The sequence below is a fragment of the Rattus norvegicus genome, chromosome 15 (genome assembly GCF_021556685.1).
Source record: "Rattus norvegicus strain SHRSP/BbbUtx chromosome 15, alternate assembly SHRSP_T2T, whole genome shotgun sequence".
Classification (NCBI taxonomy): Eukaryota; Metazoa; Chordata; class Mammalia; order Rodentia; family Muridae; genus Rattus; species Rattus norvegicus.
In genome coordinates, this window is record NC_141548.1 from 97,852,668 (window position 1) to 97,874,260 (window position 21,593).

Genomic DNA, 21,593 nt, shown 5'->3' on the forward strand with positions numbered 1-21,593 from the left:
GAGATGATACTTTGTGGGCCCTTATTTCTTACACTTCACAATCAGTCCAAACAGTATAAACTATTAACTATTTTTCCTTAGATTAATCTCAGGAAAACAGTCAATTTAAGATAAACAGATGATAACAAACAGATTAATTTGTTAATCCAATTTTTTAAAAAAATATTGGAAACAATTGCAATAATGAGAGTATTGGATCTCAGGTGTGAATTGCTTTGTGTAAAAACTAAGAAATAAGCTTTATCACTACCCAAAGATTATATACATGGACTGACCCTGGGCTCCAACCTCATAGGTAGCAATGAATATCCTAGTAAGAGCACCAGTGGAAGGGGAAGCCCTTTGTCCTGCCAAGGCTGAACCCCCAGTGAATGTGATTGTTGGGGGGAGGGCGGTAATGGGGGGAGGATGGGGAGGGGAACACCCATACAGAAGAAGAGGGGGAAGGATTAGGGGGATGTTGGCCCAGAAACGGGGAAGGGGAACAACATTTGAAATGTAAATAAGAAATATTCAAGTTAATAAAGATAAAAAAAAGAAAAAAAAAAGGAAAAAAAATAGGCTTTATAACAGTTGGTGCCAAACGTACAACTGAAAGTGAAAGACATTTATACCATCTTCATTTCTTTTATGACATGGTTTTGCTACAAGAATTGAAAGATATTCAATGATTGAATAATTATTCAGTAATATTGAATAAATAATAATTTATTCAAAAATAGTGGTAGACAGGTGAAGTCAGAGGGTTAAAAATGGGGTTGGATAGAATTAATCCAACTGGACCTTCCCTGCTCACTGAGTCCTCTGGGGCACACCCAGCTGCTCCCTGCAGTTTGCTATCCCTGGCGGGCCTCCAATCTCCAAATACTTCTCTGCCTACCTTCATCAGACCCGTGGATCCTGAACCATACAGACCTGCTGACCTGGAGCTATACAGTCCAAGGATAAACATCAGAGGCCTGCCATACCAGGACCATCACCTAGGATATCCTACCCTACTGTAGCAAGTCCTAAGATGTTCTACTCTACTAGAGCAATTCCTATGATGTTCTACTCTACTAGAGCAAGCTCTAGGATGTTCTACTCTACTAGAGTAAGCCCTAGGATGTCCTAACACAGTGGAAGCAGAAGAAGATGACTTTATATCCAACCTTATAAAGATAGAGGACTTTAAAATGGAAATGAATAGATCGCGTAAAGAAATACAGGAAAATAAAATTAAACACACAGAGGTCTTTAAAGAGGAAACAAATAAATTCCTTAAAGATATACAGGTAAATACAATTAAACAGGTGAAAGACATAAATAAAACTGTTCAAGACTTAAAAAATGGTAATAGAAGCTATAATAAAAAAAGCACAAACTGAAAGAATCCTGGGGATTTAAAATGTGGGGAAGAAAACAGGAACAACAGACAGAAGCAACACCAACAGAACACAGAAGATGGAAGAGAGAATCTCAGGCACAGAACATATGATAGAAAAAAAGTTACATCAGTCAGAGAAACTGTTAAATCTAAAAAATTCTTGACACAAAACATCTAGGAAATCTGGGATAACATGAAAAGACTTAACCTAAGAATAATAGGAATAGAAGATGAAGAGTCCCAGATCCAAGTAAAAGAAAATCATAGAAGAGTATTTTCCCAACCTGAAGAAAGAACATACAAGACATACAAGAAGCTTATAGAACACCAGTTAGATTGGACCAAAAAGAAAATGCTCCCAACACATAATAATCAAAACACAAACTTACAAAACAAAGAAATTTTATACCTGCAAAGGCAAGGGAAGCAAACACACTGCATGCATGCATACACACACACACACACACACACACACACACACACACACACACACGCACAATCACTAACATCAGACATCAGAATAACAGGAGTTAACAATGACTGGTCATTAATATCTCTTAACATCAAGTTCCCTCCAAAAAAAGACATGGGCTAACAAAATGAATGTGAAAACAGGATCCATCATTCTCCTGCATATAAAAAACACACCTCAGTAATAAAGAGACACTACCTCAGAGTAATGGTCTGGAAAGAAGGGTTTTCCAGCAAATGGACCCAAGAAGCAAGATGAAGTAGCCGTTCTCGTATCTAATAGAACAGACTTTCAACCAAAATTAATCAAAAGAAAGAGGGAAGGACATTTCACAGTCATCAAAGGAAAAATCTACCAAGATGTTATCTCAATTCTGAACATCTACATGCCAAATACAGGGATACTTACATTTATTGAAGAAACATTATTAAAGCTTAAATCACATATCAAGCTCCACACATTAATAGTGGGAGACTTCTACATTCCACTTTCACACATTGTCAGGTCATTCAGACAGAAACTAAACAAAGAAATAATGGACCTAAAAGACATCTACAGAATATTCCACCAAAAGACAAAAGAGTATATTTTCTTCTCAGAACCTCATGGATCCATCTCCAAAGCTGACCATATGGCCAGTCACAAAGCAAGCCTCAAAAGATACAAGAAAATTGAAGTAACACCCTGTATCTTATCAGACCATTATGGATTAAGGCTGGACTTCAGTAACAACAAAAACATTAGAAAGCTACACAGTCGTGGGATTGAATAGCACTCTGTCTGCTCAGTACTCCCTGGGCCAGGGGAGAGATAAAGCTACACACTTGTGGGAATTGAATAGCACTCTGTCTGCTCAGTACTCCCAGGGCCAGGGGAGAGATAAAGCTACACAGTCGTGGGGATTGAATAGCACTCTGTCTGCTCAGTACTCCCTGGGCCAGGGAAGAGGTAAACATCAGAAAGCTACACACTCGTGGGAATTGAATAGCACTCTGTCTGCTCAGTACTCTCTGGGCTAGGGAAGAGATAAAGAAAGAAAAGAACTCAAGTCCAAGTGGATCAAAAACCTCAACCTAAAACCAGATCACCAATCTAATAGAGCAGAATGTGGGGAATAGCCTTGAACTCATTGGTACAGGAGACAACTTCCTGAACAGAACACGAATGGCTCAGGCTCTAAGATCAACAGTTGATAAATGGAAACTCATGAAACTGAAAAGATTTTGTAAGGCAGAGGATACCATCAAAAGGACAAAACAGCAGTCTACAGATTGGGAAAATATCCTCACCAAGGCTACATCTGACAGGGGGCTAATATACAAATATTATATCAATAAAGATATATTATATCGTATAAAGAACTCAAGAAGTTAGGCACCAACAACCCAAATAACTCAATTTAAAGAAATGACCTACAGAGCTAAACAGAATTCTCAACAGAGGAATCTCAAATGGCCAATGAGTACTTAAATATTCAACATCCTTAGTCATCAGTGAAATGTAAACCAAAATGACCCTGAACCTTATACCTGTCAGAATGGCTAAGATAAAAAATTCAAGTGATATCACATGCTGGCGAGGATGTAGTGCAAAGGGAACATTCTTCCATTATTTGTGGGACTGCAAACTTGTACAAACACTTTGGAAGTCAATTTGATGGTTTCTCAGAGAACTAGGAATAGTTCTACCTCAAGACCCAGCTATACCATTCCTGGGCATATACTCAAAAGATGCTCCACCATCCCACAAAGACACTTGCTCAATTTTGTTCACATTGGCTTTTTTTTTTTTTGTAATAGCTGGAAACTGGAAACGACTCAGATGTCCCTCAACTGAAGAATGGATAAAGAAAATGTGGTATGTCTACACGATGCGATATTATTCAGACATTAGAAAACAAAGTATGAGTATACTGACACCATGAGTATACTGGCAACTGGATGGAATTTGAGAATATTATCCTGAGCAAGGTAACCCAGATCCAAAGAGATGTGCACGGTATGTACTTACTTAAAAGTGGATGTTTGCCATAAAATACAGGATACCCATGCTATACTCCACAGACCTCAGAACAGCTAAACAAGGAAGGTCCAAACAAGGGTGCTTGAATCACACTTAGAAGAGGGAATAAAAATAGTTGTAAGAGGCAGATTGAGGGAGGGAAATGAGTGGGAGAGGGGATGAGGAGGGAATGGGGGAGGTTCAGGATCAGGTGTGGAAGGGACAGGAGAGATGGCCAATGGTCATGAGAAAGGATGGAGATCTGCACATGATGGGGTGGGAGTGTCTCCAGGATGGACCAGAGAGCTGGCTGCCCTTAGCTGTGACTCTTAGCATTTGGATGTGAAAAGAGGTTGCATCCCGTAGCTAGGCAGGAACCCCAATAGAACAATAGGGACACTATCCCACCCACAAAAGCTTCTGTCCAAAAGTTATCTGTCAGGAAAAAATGCAGGGAAGGTTTATGGAGCAGAGACTCCCTAGGGAACTGTTCCTTCCTGCCTAGAGATCAGTGATGCCTACAATGGCCTGGGCCGATTAACAATCCAGACTAGCACTTTCAAGTGTACCTAGAGACCAATCAGATCTCGGTAGTTTCTCAATTATGACTTCTGTTTCTTGTGATTTTATGTTGTCTCATGTTAACAGTTAAAATTAATCAGTACACAGTTGAGCTATTCAGTAGTACATTTTGGCCTAAAGACACATTCAGGGCGAGGACTCTGCAATACCAATTGCACCAATACCACATCATTCTTATACTATGTCGGCGATTCTTTACTTTTTTTACAAGACCTTGTGTTGACAAACCATAAACAGCTACTGGGAAATGCTGGGGAAACTTCACACTTAGAAGATTATTAATGTGTATTTTAAATGATGGTCCTTTAAAGATTTTCCTATCTAAGGGTATTGATGTTTGAAAGCAAAGCACAGGGCCTATTACACAAAAGACACTCTATAAGTGCTGGTTGAGTAGCTTTCAAAAATGAGACATTATAAACATCAAATACTGAAATTCTTCCTTGCTTCATTTGTAGTATTTATAAGTAAATTGAGCCAGAGACAAGTTAGCGTCCACTGTGTGTGGATTGCTCTAAGAATGTCTCCATAAAAGGCACGGTGGTATTGTATAGTGCTTGGAAGACAGGAACTTGCTTTGAATGTTCTCAGATCAGAAATGGAAATATTTGTTTGTGTAGCATAAGAAAACTGAGAGGAAAAGCTCCCTTCTAAGACTATTGTTATCTCATTCACTGTGGCAATCAGAGTGGGCAAAGATATCAGCAAAATGTGTCATTTAAGATACAGAAAGGTAGAAATAATCCCATACATCCTATCAGACCACCACGGGCTAAAGCTGATCTTCAACAACAAAAAGGGAAGAATGCCCACATATACATGGAAATTGAACAATGCTCTACTCAATGATAACCTGGTCAAAGAAGAAATAAAGAAAGAAATTAAAGGCTTCTTAGAATTTAATGAATATAAGGTACAACATACCCAAACTTATGGGACACAATGAAAGCCGTGCTAAGAGGAAAACTCATAGCTCTGAGTGCCTGCAGAAAGAAACAGGAGAGAGCATATATCAGCAGCTTGACAGCACACCTAAAAGCCCTAGAACAAAAAGAAGCAAATACACACAGGAGGAGTAGAAGACAGGAAATAATCAAACTCAGAACTGAAATCAGCCAGGTAGAAACAAAAAGGACCATAGAAAGAATCAACAGAACCAAAAGTTGGTTCTTTGAGAAAGTCAACAAGATAGATAAACCCTTAGCCAGCCTAACAAGAGGAAACAGAGAGTCTGTCCAAATTAGCAAAATCAGAAATGAAAAGGGAGACATAAATACAGAATCAGAGGAAATTCAAAAAATCATCAGATCCTACTACAAAAGCCTATATTCAACAAAACTTGAAAATCTGCAGGAAATGGACAATTTCCTAGACAGATACCAGGTATCGAAGTTAAATCAGGAACAGAGAAACCATTTAAACAACCCCATAACTCCTAAAGAAATAGAAGCAGTCATTAAAGGTCTTCCAACCAAAAAGAGCCCAGATCCAGATGGGTTCAGTGCAGAATTCTATCAGACCTTCATAGAAGACCTCATACCAATACTATCCAAACTATTCCACAAAATTAAAACAGATGGATCACTACCGAATACCTTCTATGAAGCCACAATTACTCTTATACCTAAACCACACAAAGACCCAACAAAGAAAGAGAACTTCAGACCAATTTCCCTTATGATTATCGACGCAAAAATACTCAATAAAATTCTGGCAAACCGAATCCAAGAGCACATCAAAACAATCATCCACCATGATCAAGTAGGCTTCATCCCAGGCATGCAGGGATGGTTTAATATACGGAAAACCATCAACGGAATCCATTATATAAACAAACTGAAAGAACAAAACCACATGATCATTTCATTAGATGCTGAGAAAACATTTGACAAAATTCAACACCCCTTCATGATAAAAGTCCTGGAAAGAATAGGAATTCAAGGCCCATACCTAAACATAGTAAAAGCCATATACAGCAAACCAGTAGCTAACATTAAACTAAATGGAGAGAAACTTGAAGCAATCCCACTAAAATCAGGGACTAGACAAGGCTGCCCGCTCTCTCCCTACTTATTCAATATAGTTCTTGAAGTTCTAGCCAGAGCAGTCAGACAACAAAAGGAGATCAAGGGGATACAGATCGGAAAAGAAGAAGTCAAAATATCACTATTTGCAGATGATATGATAGTATATTTAAGTGATCCCAAAAGTTCCACCAGAGAACTACTAAAGCTGATAAACAACTTCAGCAAAGTGGCTGGGTATAAAATTAACTCAAATAAATCAGTAGCCTTCCTCTACACAAAAGAGAAACAAGCCGAGAAAGAAATTAGGGAAATGACACCCTTCATAATAGACCCAAATAATATAAAGTACCTCGGTGTGACTTTAACCAACCAAGTAAAAGATCTGTACAATAAGAACTTCAAGACTCTGAAGAAAGAAATTGAAGAAGTCCTCAGAAGATGGAAAGATCTCCCATGCTCATGGATTGGCGGGATTGATATAGTAAAAAAGACCATTTTACCAAAAGCAATCTACAGATTCAATGCAATCCCCATCAAAATTCCAATACAATTCTTCAGAGAGTTAGACAGAACAATTTCCAAGTTCATCTGGAATAACAAAAAACCCAGGATAGCTAAAACTATCCTCAACAATAAAAGGACTTCAGGGGGAATCACTATCCCTGAACTCAAGCAGTATTACAGAGCAATAGTGATAAAAACTGCATGGTATTGGTACAGAGACAGACAGACCAATGGAACAGAATTGAAGACCCAGAAATGAACCCACACACCTATGGTCACTTGATTTTTGACAAAGGAGCCAAAACCATCCAATGGAAAAAAGATAGCATTTTCAGCAAGTGGTGCTGGTTCAACTGGAGGTCAACATATAGAAGAATGCAAATCGATCCATGCTTATCACCTTGTACAAAGCTTAAGTCCAAGTGGATCAAGGACCTCCACATCAAACCAGACACACTCAAACTAATAGAAGAAAAACTAGGGAAGCATCTGGAACACATGGGCACTGGAGAAAATTTCCTGAACAAAACACCAATGACTTATGCCACTCATCAAGATCAAGAATTGACAAATGGGATCTCATAAAACTGCAAAGCTTCTGTAAGGTAAAGGACATTGTTGTTAGGACAAAATGACAACCAACAGATTGGGAAAAGATCTTTACCAATTCTACAACTGATAGAGGGTTTATATCCAAAATATACAAAAAACTCAAGAAATTCGACTGCAGGGTGATAAATAACTCTATTAAAAATGGGGTTCATAGCTAAACAAAGAATGTACAGCTGAGGAATGCCGAATGGCTGAGAAACACCTAAAGAAATGTTCAATATTTTTAGTCATAAGGGAAATGCAAATCAAAACAACCCTGAGATTTCACCTCATACCAATGAGAATGGCTAAGATCAAAAACTCAGGTGACAGCAAACACTGGCGAGGATGTGGAGAAAGAGGAACACTCCTCCATTGTTGGTGGGATTGCAGACTGGTACAACCATTCTGGAAATCAGTCTGGAGGTTCCTCAGAAATTGGAGATTGAACTACCTGAGGACCCAGCTATACCTCTCTTGGGCATATACCCAAAAGATGCCCCAACATATAAAAAAGACATGCTCCACTATGTTCATAGCAGCCTTATTTATAATAGCCAGAAGCTGGAAAGAACCCAGATGCCCTTCAACAGAGGAATGGATACAGAAAATGTGGTACATCTACACAATGGAATACTACTCAGCTATCAAAAACAATGACTTTATGAAATTTGTAGGCAAATGGATGGAACTGGAAAATATCATCCTGAGTGAGGTAACCCAATCACAGAAAAACACACATGGTATGCACTCATTGATAAGTGGATATTAGCCCAAATGCTCGAACTACTCTAGATGCACAGAACACATGAAACTCAAGAAGGATGACCAAAATGTGAATGCTTCACTCCTTTTTTAAAAGTGGAACAAGAATACCCTTGGGAGGGAATAGGGAGGCAAAGTTTAGAACAGAGGCAGAAGGAACACCCATTCAGAGCCTGCCCCACATGTGGCCCATACATATACAGCCACCAAACTCGTTAAGATGGATAAAGCAGGCCGACAGGAACCGGATATAGATCTCTCCTGAGGGACACAGCCAGAATACAGCAAATACATAGGCAAATGCCATCATTAAACCACTGAACTGAGACAGGGACCCTCGTTGAAGGAATCTTAGGAGGCTTGAGACCCCATATGAACAATGTCAACCAACCAGAGCTTCCAGGGACTAAGCCACTACCCAAAGACTATACATGGACTGACCCTGGACTCCCAACTGCATACATAGCAATGAATAGCTTAGTAAGAGCACCAGTGGAAGGGGAAGCCCTTGGTCCTGCCAAGACTGAACCCCCAGTGAACGTGATTGTTGGGGGGAGGGTGGTAATGCGGGGAGGATGGGGAGTGGAACACCCATATAGAAGGGGAAGGGGTTAGGGGGATGTTGGCCCGGAAACGGGGAAGGGAAATAACAATTGAAATGTAAATGAGAAATATTCAAGTTAATAAAGATGAAAAAATGTGTCATTTATTTATAAATGTGGACCATGTATATAAGGCTAAGTATACTTATTTTCTCATTAGAACCTATTCAGTTTCTGTGTATGTTTTGTTGAAAGTATAAAACACTGAGAACTTGCTTGTAGGTTTCTTTAAGCCTAGTTAAGCTTAGCAGATCTCTTTCTAGCATATTGTCCAATCAATACTTGCTACTCAAACCATCAATATGTCTCAGTTGTATTTATGATTTTCTTCTTTACATAAAGTATCTTACAGACCACAGTAAAAGGGATCAGACTGGACAGTATGACTCCTTTTAGTTATAATGGTCTATGATGACCAGCTCTAACAAGGAGAGATTCTAGTGAGAATAAAGAAGTTTGGGTGAAACTTAGAAGATAGTTTTATATTAACATATGAGAGAGTCTAGAAGATGTGTATATATCTTTCTAATTTTGAAAAGTACGATGGACTAAAAAATAGTCTTTAATCTTACTCGATGTAATCGAGTAGGTGTTTAGGAGAAACTTGAAGCATGAAGGAAATCTTATCCTGGATTTTGATATCCTGACTTGACTCCTGGTTTCCCCCTGTCTGTGGCCTTGGGAAAACCATCTTGTATGTCTGTCCCTATCTACTTACTTGAAAATCAGTACTGGTGGTAACAAGTTTATAGGGTTATTGTAAAGGCCGAGCAAAGGAAAATCCACACAGCACTTAGATGTTGTTTAGCAGTGAGAATTTACAGAGGAGCGTGATGGCTCCTCTTTACTCACGCGGATGTAGCTGACCCCAGAAAGCCGTTCCACCATGGCGCATCAGAGCAGCAGAGTCGTGCTTATCTCTCTTCTAGGACACATACGGCCAACCTTGCTTAAAGGCCTAGAACGAAAGCGGCTAATGTTTTCCATTCTCATTTACTAAGAAAACTTCTAAGGAAAAATCTGTAGTATTCGGGGAAAGGTTGTCAAAAGCCAAGTGGGAAATATTTCACTCTGAAACAGTGTCCCGGCCACAGCAGGGGATCTCCCTCCGAACCGGGAGCCTTTGATATCGAACCGCCATCAGAAAACCCCAGGACACTTAGCTAAGGCTGAAAATTATTCATCATGAATCTTGGCAAGGGTTCAGCTTAAGATGAAATTCTCTTCAAGTGGTTAAGATATTTAGAGTTCCTTCTGCTGAAGCTTTTAAACAGCTGCTTTGTGTGAGAAGTACTCTGTCCAGGTGGCTATGGCCAGGACAGCTCTTGTCACTCAGGCTTAACTGCAGCCTGCCCTTTGCTTCACGGTTTCTCATGATTTCCTTTCGCAAACTCTAACTTGACAAACTTTCCTTTCAGCTCCTAACTGCCCAGTATGCTCGTTGCTTCTATTTTCCTGGAGAGAAACCCCTTGAGCACCTTTGTCTTAGTTAATCTCTGAGAAATATTAAAAACAAGTCCTCAAATGTGTCAAAGCTCAGCGCTGGCACGAACTATCATGTTAGAATAAACTGGACGTCAGCAAGATATAAAGAACAAGCTAACTTCCCATTGAGACTCTGCATTCTAAATGCTTTAAAAAAATCAGGTTACAGAAAAATCCTCCTAGCACTAAAAGCATAAAATATTTGAAATAAAAAATTAAAAGCATAAAGCATTTAAAAATAACTTCTTCAGGCTGCTTTGAAACCTTAGTGTTATTAGGTCTCTAAAAACCCAGCTTCTGCCTTTCCCATTTGCCGAGGTCCATTTCATGAAATTTGGATACAGATTCCTGTGCATAGAGGACCTTGATTTGTAGAGAAATGTTTCATTTTATTTCCAATTCATGTTTCTCATCTCCTGCTTTCTCTGATCCTCTTTATGCACACTTTCGTTTTAGCGGTGAATGCTTTTCGAAATGAACCGGGAGGAAGTAGACTAGTTTCCTTTCATTAATTTGATTCTTCTCTGAGGTCGCTAGCCGGACTCTTGCTCTGTTCGGCAGGATCTGTACTTGGGCGGAGCCGGAGGCCTGCTGGGGGTGTGTCTAGGGGCGTGGCCTGATCGCGGGGCTGGTGAGCCCAGCTCTGGAGCTCCGCAGGCAGGCACAGCCTAGGTTAGTGGCTGCGAGCTGAGCCCCAGGCGGCAGCAAGCGTTAGTGGAGGGTGCTGGATGCTCGCTGTTTCTTCGCTTCTTCCCGGCTTGTGTTCGGCTTACGCAGCGCCAACCCGCCCGGGTCTGGGAGGGAACCCGGGATGCTAAGAAAGAGAAGTCCGGCATCTCAGCCTCAGGGCTTCAGGGGAGAAAGCGAAGCTCTTCTAGGTGAAGCCGCGGTCTGTTCGCGGTCTTCCCGTGGCCGCCTGCGCTTCGAACCCTCGCCAGATTTGGCTAGGCATCATCTTCCAGCGCCGCCGATGCTGGGTGCTCCGGAGAGTGGGGACCACAGCGGTGAGGGCGCGACCCGAACCCCGAGGATGGATGCTCGCACCTGGCGTCTGGGATGGCGCTGTCTCCTTCTCCTGGCTCTTCTTGGATCTACCCGAAGCGAGGGCGTGGAAAGCTGCGAAGAAGTTCGGAAACTTTTCCAGTGGAGGCTTGGGGGAGCTGTCAAGGGGCTGCCGGAGGCGCCGCGGGCAGGTAGGAGCGGCTGGTTGGTCTGGCAGTGTACCGGGCTCCAGCCCGGGAAGGCTGGGCTTGCGACCACGCTCTCCCGGGCATCCAGAGATGGTCCTTGGTGAGACTTTCGGGTACTCCAGCCCCAATAAGTGAGTCAGTGTGAGGCCTGTGGAGATGCTTGGTGTGCTCACCATAGTAGGGCAGCTTCAAGGGGCTCCTTAACTGTATCTGGAGTTCCTCGGAGCTCTGCAACATTCGCTTCCTGCTGGTGCTCCCTTGCTCTTCAGAGATGTGTTGGAAGGACTAGTAAAGGTTTGTTGCCGCGTAGCAACTCCAGGATCTGTTCCCACAGGGAATATCGCCAGGGGTCCTGGTTTTACTGTTAGACCACAACCTCAGAGAAATTGTGTTGGTTGCCGCAAGCTTGATGGTAAAATAACAAACCTTTTTATAGTCCTTTGCTGGACAAGGCACAGTCGATGTTATCTGTAAAGAACACTCCACCCAGTGCACTCAGAGATGACCTTTAGTTGCCCCTCTGCACCCTGGCACCAAGCCTTCCTACAGAAATCCGAGCCGCTCTGTGGGTCTCCCAGACCCACAAAGTAGTTTCAAGCCTGGAAAGCGATAGGGCAACAGGCAATCAAGCCTTGTGTTTTGGGGGCACCGAGCATGGACGGTAAACTATAGACCCACAGGGAACGATACAATTAATGTGGTAGCTAGAGGCCATGCGTCCTATAAGCCCCTTGGCCTGCATCCATCTCCTGTGTCCTATCCTACACTCTAATTCTTAGCTGCTGGTGGGAGGACAAGAACACGTTTTATCTGAAAGAGAAGGTGTGTGTTAGAGAGCCAGCAGTGTCTGGAGCTAAGTTAGTGGAGTACTGTGAGCTGTTGTTGAAGTCAACAGAGAGGGGTGGATTTGAGGAGGATGTCTGATGAACAAAGAATTTGCAAAGGATGCCTGAGTACCAAATACATCCTTTTTCCAATGCGAGGAGGCTTGCCGTTAGCACTCCCCAGTGGTAGCACATTTGTTTGATTGCTTTTCTGCTAGTTAGCTCAATTCTTATCATCCTTCCCCAGTGTCTGGGCACATAAAGCCCACCAGCCAGCGTTTACAGGATCACTTTTAAATACACCAGGATTTATTGGAATACCTATAAACCAGACACTCTTTCCATACTTGAGATACATGGTTCACATTTCCAGGTTAGGACAATTCCTGTCTCTTCAAAGGCAAAACCACACACACACACACACACACACACACACACACACACACACACACACACACACCCCAAAAACCTTCTAAGTATGTACTTACTTCATTAAGAAATACATCTCACTTAATGCTTGTGAAACTAATTGGATCGTGTGCAGTGGGTATTGAATGTGAATACACTATGAGACCTTGTCTCCTGGACGCCACTGCTTTGGCTGTAGTGCACAGCTTCTCAGCAAGGTTTTGATTCCAATGCCTTCTCTCCTCTCAGTGTTGGAGCACCTGCGGAAGGCAACACACTCCTAAGGGTGTTGACTTTCATTTCTAGAATCTTGTGTATGTCATCTCCATTGAGGAGGAGTGTTCTAGAGCATTGATCACTGAGGTAACCTTTTACTATGATATAAGGAGCTCTACCCTCCAGAAAAGCAAATAGTTGTCATTGTTTGCATTTGGAACAGATGGATAGCACACCCTAAGTGCCATGAAGGCATTCTCCTTTCTAAAAAATGGCATTCTGGGATGTTGTCCTGTTGAAAGCCCCTTTCTTATCAGTGGCTTAAGGTAATGAAAAATCAGAGTAGCTCCCACTAAAGCAGCCGGGCACTCTTAGAGACATCAGTGATCTGAAAGAAGTTCTCCTGAAAGAATGTTAAATTCCTTGGATATTTCATTAAGAAAAAGTCACATGGAATTATTGTGTTTTTGACTAACCCAGGAGAATCATTCATGGACACATTTGCTATAATACTCACATTTAATTGTGTCGTTCATTGATTTGAAGATTTCAGCAAAACCTTAAAATGTTCTGACATTGATCCATCTCTTTTTCCCTGCTTAAAAAATTCCCATTCTTGGTTTTCTACCCCAACCTCATAATTCACATGTAAGTTATGCTTAATAAATATTTTCTTTAGTCTTCTATTTACATAATACTGTTATATTTCACAACTATTTATAAGAGCTAACAAAATAAAATTAGTAAGTGGCTACCTAGTTTTCTAAAATCACACCAGTCTCAGGACAGTATATACTTAATATCTAAGTAGTCCTTTTCACATGAGAATACAAATAGTGCATTTAAAAAAATCCATCAACTTATTTAATACATAGCCTTTTATTGGGTAAAACTAATACATTTACTTCCGTATTTTTTTCTTAGAAGTTTAGTTTTTTTTTTTAATTTCTTGTTCATAGTCAATCATTCCTAAGGTGTCTAGCACAAATGCTGTTTTGTAAAAGAAGATAGAATAACTTTATGCAATTCCTCCCTACACTTGTGATTATTATATCTTCTGGAAGATCGTATCCGAGTTTGAAATTATTAAAGTGGTGTGGACAGCCTTCTAAGCTGCCCGCCCCCCAGACTCCCTCCACCTTTGTTCTCCGCACTGCTCCAATTCCTCTAAGCCCATTGAGCTCCTTAGAATGTTTGGATGAGAAATGCAGAAAGGAGAGGAGGCGCAAGTGTGATTAGAATTACAGATTTGCCCATGTTCCCGTTTTATTTCCTAAGTGGTAGTCAAGGTGCCCTTTGCTCTTGTTTATTTTGCTCGGGGAAGGACTGTTAGTGGGGGCATCTTTAATGGGCCTTTTATTTTATTTTACTCACTGGGGAGGGAAGATAATGATTTATTCACATACACATTTTTTTCTTTTAGAGGATGTTAAGGGATTTATTTAAAACCAGCTATGGGATAGAATGTAACTAATTTTAATGGTACAAGTCTACATATACACTTTGTAGCAAAGTGCATAGAAGGTAAGACTTAGTCAGCTTTTCATGACTACAAAAAAATTAAAATACCTGAGACAACCAAGTTGCAAAGAGTAGAGATTTACCTGGGTTTCTGGCTGAAGGGGCCCCAGGGGAGGCTTCAGCAGCCCAGTTGACTTGAGCCTCTTGGGAGATAGTTTAGGTGGTTGTGGGCAGACACTGCAGGCTATACACTTCACAGATCAAGGCCAAGAGACCAGGGACCAGCCCTTGCCCAAAAGATGGCTTCAGGATGGTTGCGATTTGGAAGCTTAAGAGGCATATCTATGCTCACATCCTGTGTTACATTTGCTTGTTTGGGGCTAATTAAGAATTTCTGGTATGTGGGTTTGTTGCCCCATCACGTGTGTATAATATAGATTATGTACATTTCTAACTAGGTATCTGTGACTTTGGTCATGTGTCTCTTAAGCTAAGTCACAGTAGTAGTTAGTTTGAATGGGAACTAACATAGGAACTAACAGAGAGAGTAAGAATGGCTGACTTCTATCCACTCTTCAAATTTCAGCTTAAATCACCATGTACTGCACTCGGCTGTGCCAGCTGTAACTGTAGGACGCTGTTTCTTTTGTTACATGGCACTCACTACACTCCTTGTCTTTCAGCTCGTTATTTTTCACCATGAAGTTGCATAATGGGGACAGAAAACATATCTATTGGGGACAGTGTCATAAGTCTGTGGCTAGTCTACACTGTCACAAGAAGAGTCCACATTCAGAAGGATCGCGTGCCTATTTTAATGTACAGTTGGCACTGTATTGAAATTTGAACACTTGCCTTTCATCTGCTGCTGGCTTGGGTCCTGGAAGTCATACAGCCGATTGGACCTCACTTGTACCGTGTGTTTTGGGTGCTGTATGGTCGGTCACAGGGATTGGCCAGAGTAAGGTTGCAACATTTTATCCAGTTGAGCTGAAGAAGCATGTTGTTATATCCTTTCCATCGCTCTGATTCTCAAATGATAAAGGAAGTCTCGAGCACTAACCATCTCCAACCCTGCTATCCATGTGCTGTGAGTCTTCCACGGAATATGGTTCTGAGATGGGCGGTCATCCTGGTTTTCATCTTCACAGAAGAGTAGCAGCTTCAAAGCAAAGCCCAACAGGGCATACCTGAAAGTTCTAGACCCATAGTTGCTTTAAATAGAGATCCATAGTTTTAGCCATTTCCAACTTGATGTTTCTCACGCACCACAAACTTAACTAAGGTCTATAAGTTGCAGAGTTTTATAAATGCCTAGGCCAGAGACAGGAGAGATGGTGGCTCAGTGGTTGAGAGTATTGGCGTCTCCTCCAGAGGTCCTGAGTTCAATTCCTGGCACCCACACTATGTATGTGTGTGTGTGTGTGTGTGTGTGTGTGTGTGTGTGTGTGTGTGTGTGTGTTGCATTTGCCTCTGTGACTGACGAGGCCAGAAGAGGGCACTGAATCCCTTGAAGATGGAGCGATATTCATAGCACAGAAACACATGTTAAATGTACTTCTGTTCTTTTGCATACTGCTACCCTACGGGAGAAAAGAATCTGTAATTGATTTTCATCAGGTCAGCATTTATACTAATTTTGATGAATAAATTAATTTTAATTAATAGTTACATAACATACAATTCATTGTGCTTAGTTGTAATTTTTATCAATTCTGGTAGGATGAAGAAGGTAGTCAGTAAAGCAGTAAAGTTGGTGTTGTTCAGATACGTTCTGTCCTGTGCCTGCTTGTGTTGATTCAGTGTTTCCTCAGAGACAACATTTCCTTGTGTGACTTTGCCACAGATTCTGTAAAGTGACCCAACCCCATAAATTTTAAATTTAAACAAACTTTACCTATTTTATCTGATAGTTTTGAAATGGAGGAAGGAGACAGCTAGAGGAGTGTCTGGAAGACAGTTTTCTCTGCTATCCCTGTTCTGCAGGGAAGGGGAAAATATCTAACATTTAGGGTTTGTTTGCACAGCCACGAAGAAGTGACTAGTGGGAACTGTGTACTGAATCCCCTTTTTTAGTCCATCCTTATTAGTTCCATCCTGAGAGAAACATTGCCTACCACACTGCTCAGATACAGGATAACTCCTGCGTGGAGAAGAGCTGTGTTTGCTGAAGGTTACTGTGTCAATAATATTGATTGTTAGTCTGACAGAATTTAGGATCACCTAGGAGATACATCTCTCACTATGTCGAGACTGGGTTAACTGAGGTGTGAAGACCTACCTCAGATGCTACTGGCATGACTCCACGGTTGGCATTCTGGACTGAGTGAGAAGAAGGCATTTGAGGCACCAGCATCCTTCTCGCTCCTCTCTCATTGCAGACGAGCTGTGACTGGGCAGCTGGACCATGACTTCCTCGCCATGATGAGCTGCACCTCAAACTATAAACCCAAAAAAATAATTTCTTCCGTAAATCTCACCTGTCTGGCATTTGGTCCCAACGAGAAGAGTAGTTAATGAAGACATCAATGAAAAATAGAGTGACGTCACACTTTGAGGATAACAGAAATAATTGCTAGTAAATCACACACCCTTCCGTATATATCGGCATAGGTATCAGTCTGTAAAGCATCTCTAATACAGGCAGCTTTAAAAATACATTCTTAGTCTTTTTTAAAGTCCATTTATTTTAAATTAGTGACATGAAATTGCTGATATATATTATTTATAACATAATCTTCACCATATATTGAAACTGTAACTTGTATAGACACTTAATATATGCATGTTATGAAGTGGCTAAATCCAGCTAAATACAATAAATGTAATCTTACGATAGATCGTTCTTGGTGTCAAAAACACTTAGAGTCCAGTTTGGTCCTTTCTGAGGGTTGAGTGTACCATCGTGTGTTTTTAGTTCATTGTACAACAGATCTCTTGAACTTAATTCTTTCTATCCCTTGATCAGATCCTGGGTTAGCTGAGCCTGTGGTGTTCACATCTTTATTCTCTGTTATTACAAACTCATAATAGCTTTCCTCTCTTTGTCCCTTGCCTTTTTTGTTCAAGATGACATCCTCAACAGTCCGTCACATGGCTGTGACAGTATCTTATTCTTTAAAGAGGGGCCATATCCAATTGCGTGTCCATACAACAGCTTTCCCCATTAATTTATTGACTGATAGGCACGCAGATGTATCACTTCTTTATGACGTCTTTTCAGTGAAAATTTTGGAAATTATTTCTGCCTATGTGAAGTAGTGTCATGATTGATTTGCGACATAAGAAGCATGAAGAAATTTCTCTGAAGAGAAGGATTTGTGTTAGTGCTAATGAAATGCACATGAATATTTTGATACGACTCAACTCTTCACTTAAATACATTTAAAAATAGCCATGATCTAAAAGTTAGTAAGTGTTCTTTAGAACATTATTAAAAATTTTAAGTACATGATGACATTTTTAAAAAGATTTATTTATTTTATTTATAGGAGTACACTATAGCTGTCTTCAGACACACCAGAAGAGGGCATCAGATCCAATTACAGAGGGTTGTGAGCCACCATGTGATTGCTGGGAATTGAACTCAGGACCCGGGCAAAGCAGTTTGTACTCTGGACCACTGATCCATCCCTCCAGAGCCACATGATTAAATATTTATTACTCATTAGGATAAGGACTTTGAATTACTATTTCTTTTCCTTCAGCGTTGTAGTAAAATTTATCCTAGTTTTCATAATTCTGGATATGGATTATAATTGATCTCTGAGCTGTGTTCTTAGAATTTCCATTCTGCCTTTTCATTTTTTCACGTTAGAAAAGGTTGAAATCTGGGAAGAGAGTGGATGTGAAGACACAGCAAGACTGTCTGCATTGATCAAGTGAAATACAGGGAAAAAATTACACAGAGTTTCTTTATGTGGAAGACTGTCAATATTAAATTACCAGTTCGGATTTATTTGCTTTTTGAGTAGCCCTGTTATTCAGTAAGGTTAGAACAAGTTACATTTGACTCATTCTCTTTTGATCATTGAGATGTCTGTGTTTAATGAGCTGGAACTGAAGTCGGTCAATAAAAGGAAGAGATTCATCGTCCATTCTTCCCAGGGTTGGAACACATTTCGCTCTGGATTTTAAAAAACACGGGGGAAAAAAACAAGTCATTTTTAAAAAAGGTTTTGATCAACTTAAAAGGCAAAGGAAATAGAAGGAACACCTTGAGACTCACAGGGCAGGGAAATCGACAGCAGAGAAATCGATGAGCTTCTTTGGGTGCTGGCTATCGGATGTACCTGCATGGGTCTATGCCTGGGCAGCTAAGAGCTTTAGTTTGGAAAGACAAAGCTAAGTTTTCTTTTTCTTCTCTGGAAGTTCACTGGTGCCATAAAGCTTCAGGTCATTAAATATTTAGCATTTAATCCATGTATATAAATGTCTTGTAGTCATAATGAGAAAAAATAAGTCTGACAAAGCACTAAAATGTTGGAAAAACCAGACATACAATTTGTCACGTGTTATAGTGCAGAGAAATGAATTTATAGCTTTGAAATTAGTTTTACCATTCCATCTAGTAGATGTGGGACATTTAGCAAATGACTCAATGTCTCTGAGATATTTTGCTTTCCTCTATACATACATACATACATACATACATACATACATACATACATACACACACATACATATGTACATACATACATAGTATATAGAGTTTCTTTTCTTCTTTGGTGGTTTTGAGAACTGTGTGGTAGGGAAGGGCCCAAATCCAATGTGGTTGATGCTATCCCTTTGTTGGCTGTCCTGGATTGTATAAGAAAGCAGGCTGAGCAAGCCAGTGGGCAGCACCCCTCCCTGGCCTCTGCATCAGCTCCTGCCTCCAGGTTCCTGCCCTGCTTGAGTCTCTGTTCCGACTTCCAGTAGCTAGCAGTGATGTGGAAGTGTAAGTTGAGTAAACCCTTTCCTCCCCAGGTTGCGTTGGTCATGGTGTTTCCTCACAGCAATAGAGACCCTGACTAAGACATTCATATTAGTTACTTGTTGTTGGGTCAAAATCAACTCAAGAAAGGGTGAATTTACTTTGTCTTATAGTTTGAAGTCTCCTCTGTCACAGAAGGGAGATCACGGAAGCAGAGGCCTGAGGCAGCTGGTCTCCTTGGGTCTGTAGTCAGGATCCACAGGGAAATGAATGCTGGCGCTCCTCTCAATTTCACTCTTTTATTAACTTCAGGGCTCTGACCATAGGGCTGATCTTTCTACACTGATCAAGGTTCATTTTTCCTACCACAGATTAGCCCTCTGTACCTGTCAGAAATACAGCTGTGCAGCTTCTAGCAAAAATAGGAACTCAAGTCTTTCTCTGGTTTCCAAATTGAACCTTTTCAGGAAGCTGATTCTTTATAAAGGTTTCCGTCCTTGTCACCAACTCAAGTACAGGCCGAATATAAGCAGTAGGGAGTCCCAGGAAATACAAGGTAATGGTACCAATGCTGGTGTTTGCTGGGAAACTGAAAACAGCCGTCGGTCCAGTTTGAGATCCATGCCGTGTGGGGGCCCACACGTGTCACCCAGTGTTCACATAAAAGCTTACATTCACACGTTGGCTGTTGGAGCTGTCCGTAATTCCTGCTCTTCTTTCTAGTTTGTCTCCTGCAGTTTCTCGTTGCTGTCTTTCTCATTTGCCTGTTGGTGGGACAAGCCACCACACGCACTGAATATTTTCACTGCTTGTCTGCATAACAAAACTGCCTAATCTTCCCTTAGGAAGGTTTTCTTCTGTGCGGTGGTTGAACCAAGTAGAGGAATGTCATCATCCCAGGACAGAGCAGGATGACTGAGGCCCACTGTAAAATCTTGTGACAATCAGAAAGCTCAGCATTTCCCTCTTACAGCATAACTAACTGCCTTCCTAGAAGACCCAGTAGAATCATGAAGGAGGCTGGTGATTGACATCTTTTATTTTTCTTTGAATTTTATTTATTTTTACATCCCGACTAAAGTTTCCCCTCCCTCATCTCTTCCCAGTCCCTTCCCATATCCCCCATCTCTATCCACTTCTCCATTTCTTTTCAAAACAGGGCTGGCCTCGATGATCATCAGCCACTCTTGGCATATCAAATTGCAGGAAGACTAGAACTACTTCCGTTAAGGCTGGACAAAGTGATCCAGTAGGGGAAAGGGTATCAAAGGCAGGCAACGGAGCCATTGCTCCCACTGTTCGGAGTCCCACACAAAGACCAGACTACGCAATTGTAACAAGTGTGCAGAGGGCGTAGATCAGTCTGGTGCAGGCTTCATGATTGTCGCTGTCAGCCCTGTAGGCGCAGCTTGGTTGAGTCTGTGGGTTTTCCTTAGTATTCTTGACCCCTCTGGTTCCTACAATCCTTCCTTCCCCTTCTTCCAAGGGATTTCTCAAGCTCCGCCCAATGCTTTGCTGTGGATCTCTGCATCTGTTTCCACGTGCTGGGTAAAGCCTCTCTGATTACAAACTGGGCTAGGCACTCACTAATCTACCTAGAATACCATTAGGAATCATTTCATTCCCTTTTATTTTTTTTCCTGTTGTGTTTGTTTCTATCCTAGGTCTCTTGGCTATCCAACCTCTGGTTTCTGCTCCTCCTGGCAGTGTTGGGGGTGGGCTCCCCCACATGGCTTGGATCTCAAACTGGACCAGACATTGTCTGGCCACTCCCTCAATTTCTGCTCCGTCTTTACCCTTGCACATCTTGTAGGCAAGACAAATTTAGGTCAAGGTTTTGTGGCTGGGTTGGTATCCCAATCCCTCTATTGGAAGTGCATCCTGGTTACAGGAGATGGCTGGATCAGGGTCCATGTCCCACACTGCCAGGAGTCTTAGCTAGGGTCACCCTTGCAGGCTCTTTTCCCTTGCCCTAGGAAAGGAAGAGGTCAATGTATTGATATCTGTAGATGATATGATAGCATACATAAATGACTCCTCAAATTCTACCAGGGAACTCCTACAGCTGATAAAAACTTGCAGTTTTCTCTCCTAGTACACCCTCCTTACAGTCTTCCAGCAACTCTTCAGTCCTGGTCACATCCCCAACCCCCCACCCCCACCCAGTTTCCTCTTCCCATCGAT

At 41.3% G+C, this 21,593-nt stretch overlaps 1 protein-coding gene and 1 long non-coding RNA gene across 6 annotated transcripts in view; one reads left to right on the top strand and one right to left on the bottom strand.

Annotated features, from left to right (window-relative positions):
- The window catches only part of LOC102548462 (uncharacterized), a 96,689-nt gene extending 83,567 nt beyond the window's left edge, over positions 1-13,122 (bottom strand). Inside the window, exons 1-2 of one of the 5 annotated variants that reach the window (XR_015638560.1) lie at positions 12,898-13,108; positions 9,763-9,868 (exon numbers count right to left, since the gene is read on the bottom strand). This is a non-coding gene — a long non-coding RNA (uncharacterized LOC102548462). Of the gene's footprint in view, positions 1-9,762; positions 9,869-12,897 lie in introns of all 5 variants that reach the window. The other 4 variants (XR_015638563.1, XR_015638561.1, XR_015638562.1 and 1 more) reach the window with 4 other exon arrangements.
- Positions 11,426-21,593, top strand: part of Gpc5 (glypican 5) — a 1,404,282-nt gene continuing 1,394,114 nt past the window's right edge. Inside the window, 1 exon segment of the mRNA NM_001107285.2 lies at positions 11,426-11,588. Within this exon segment, the coding sequence (NP_001100755.2) occupies positions 11,426-11,588 (163 nt within the window).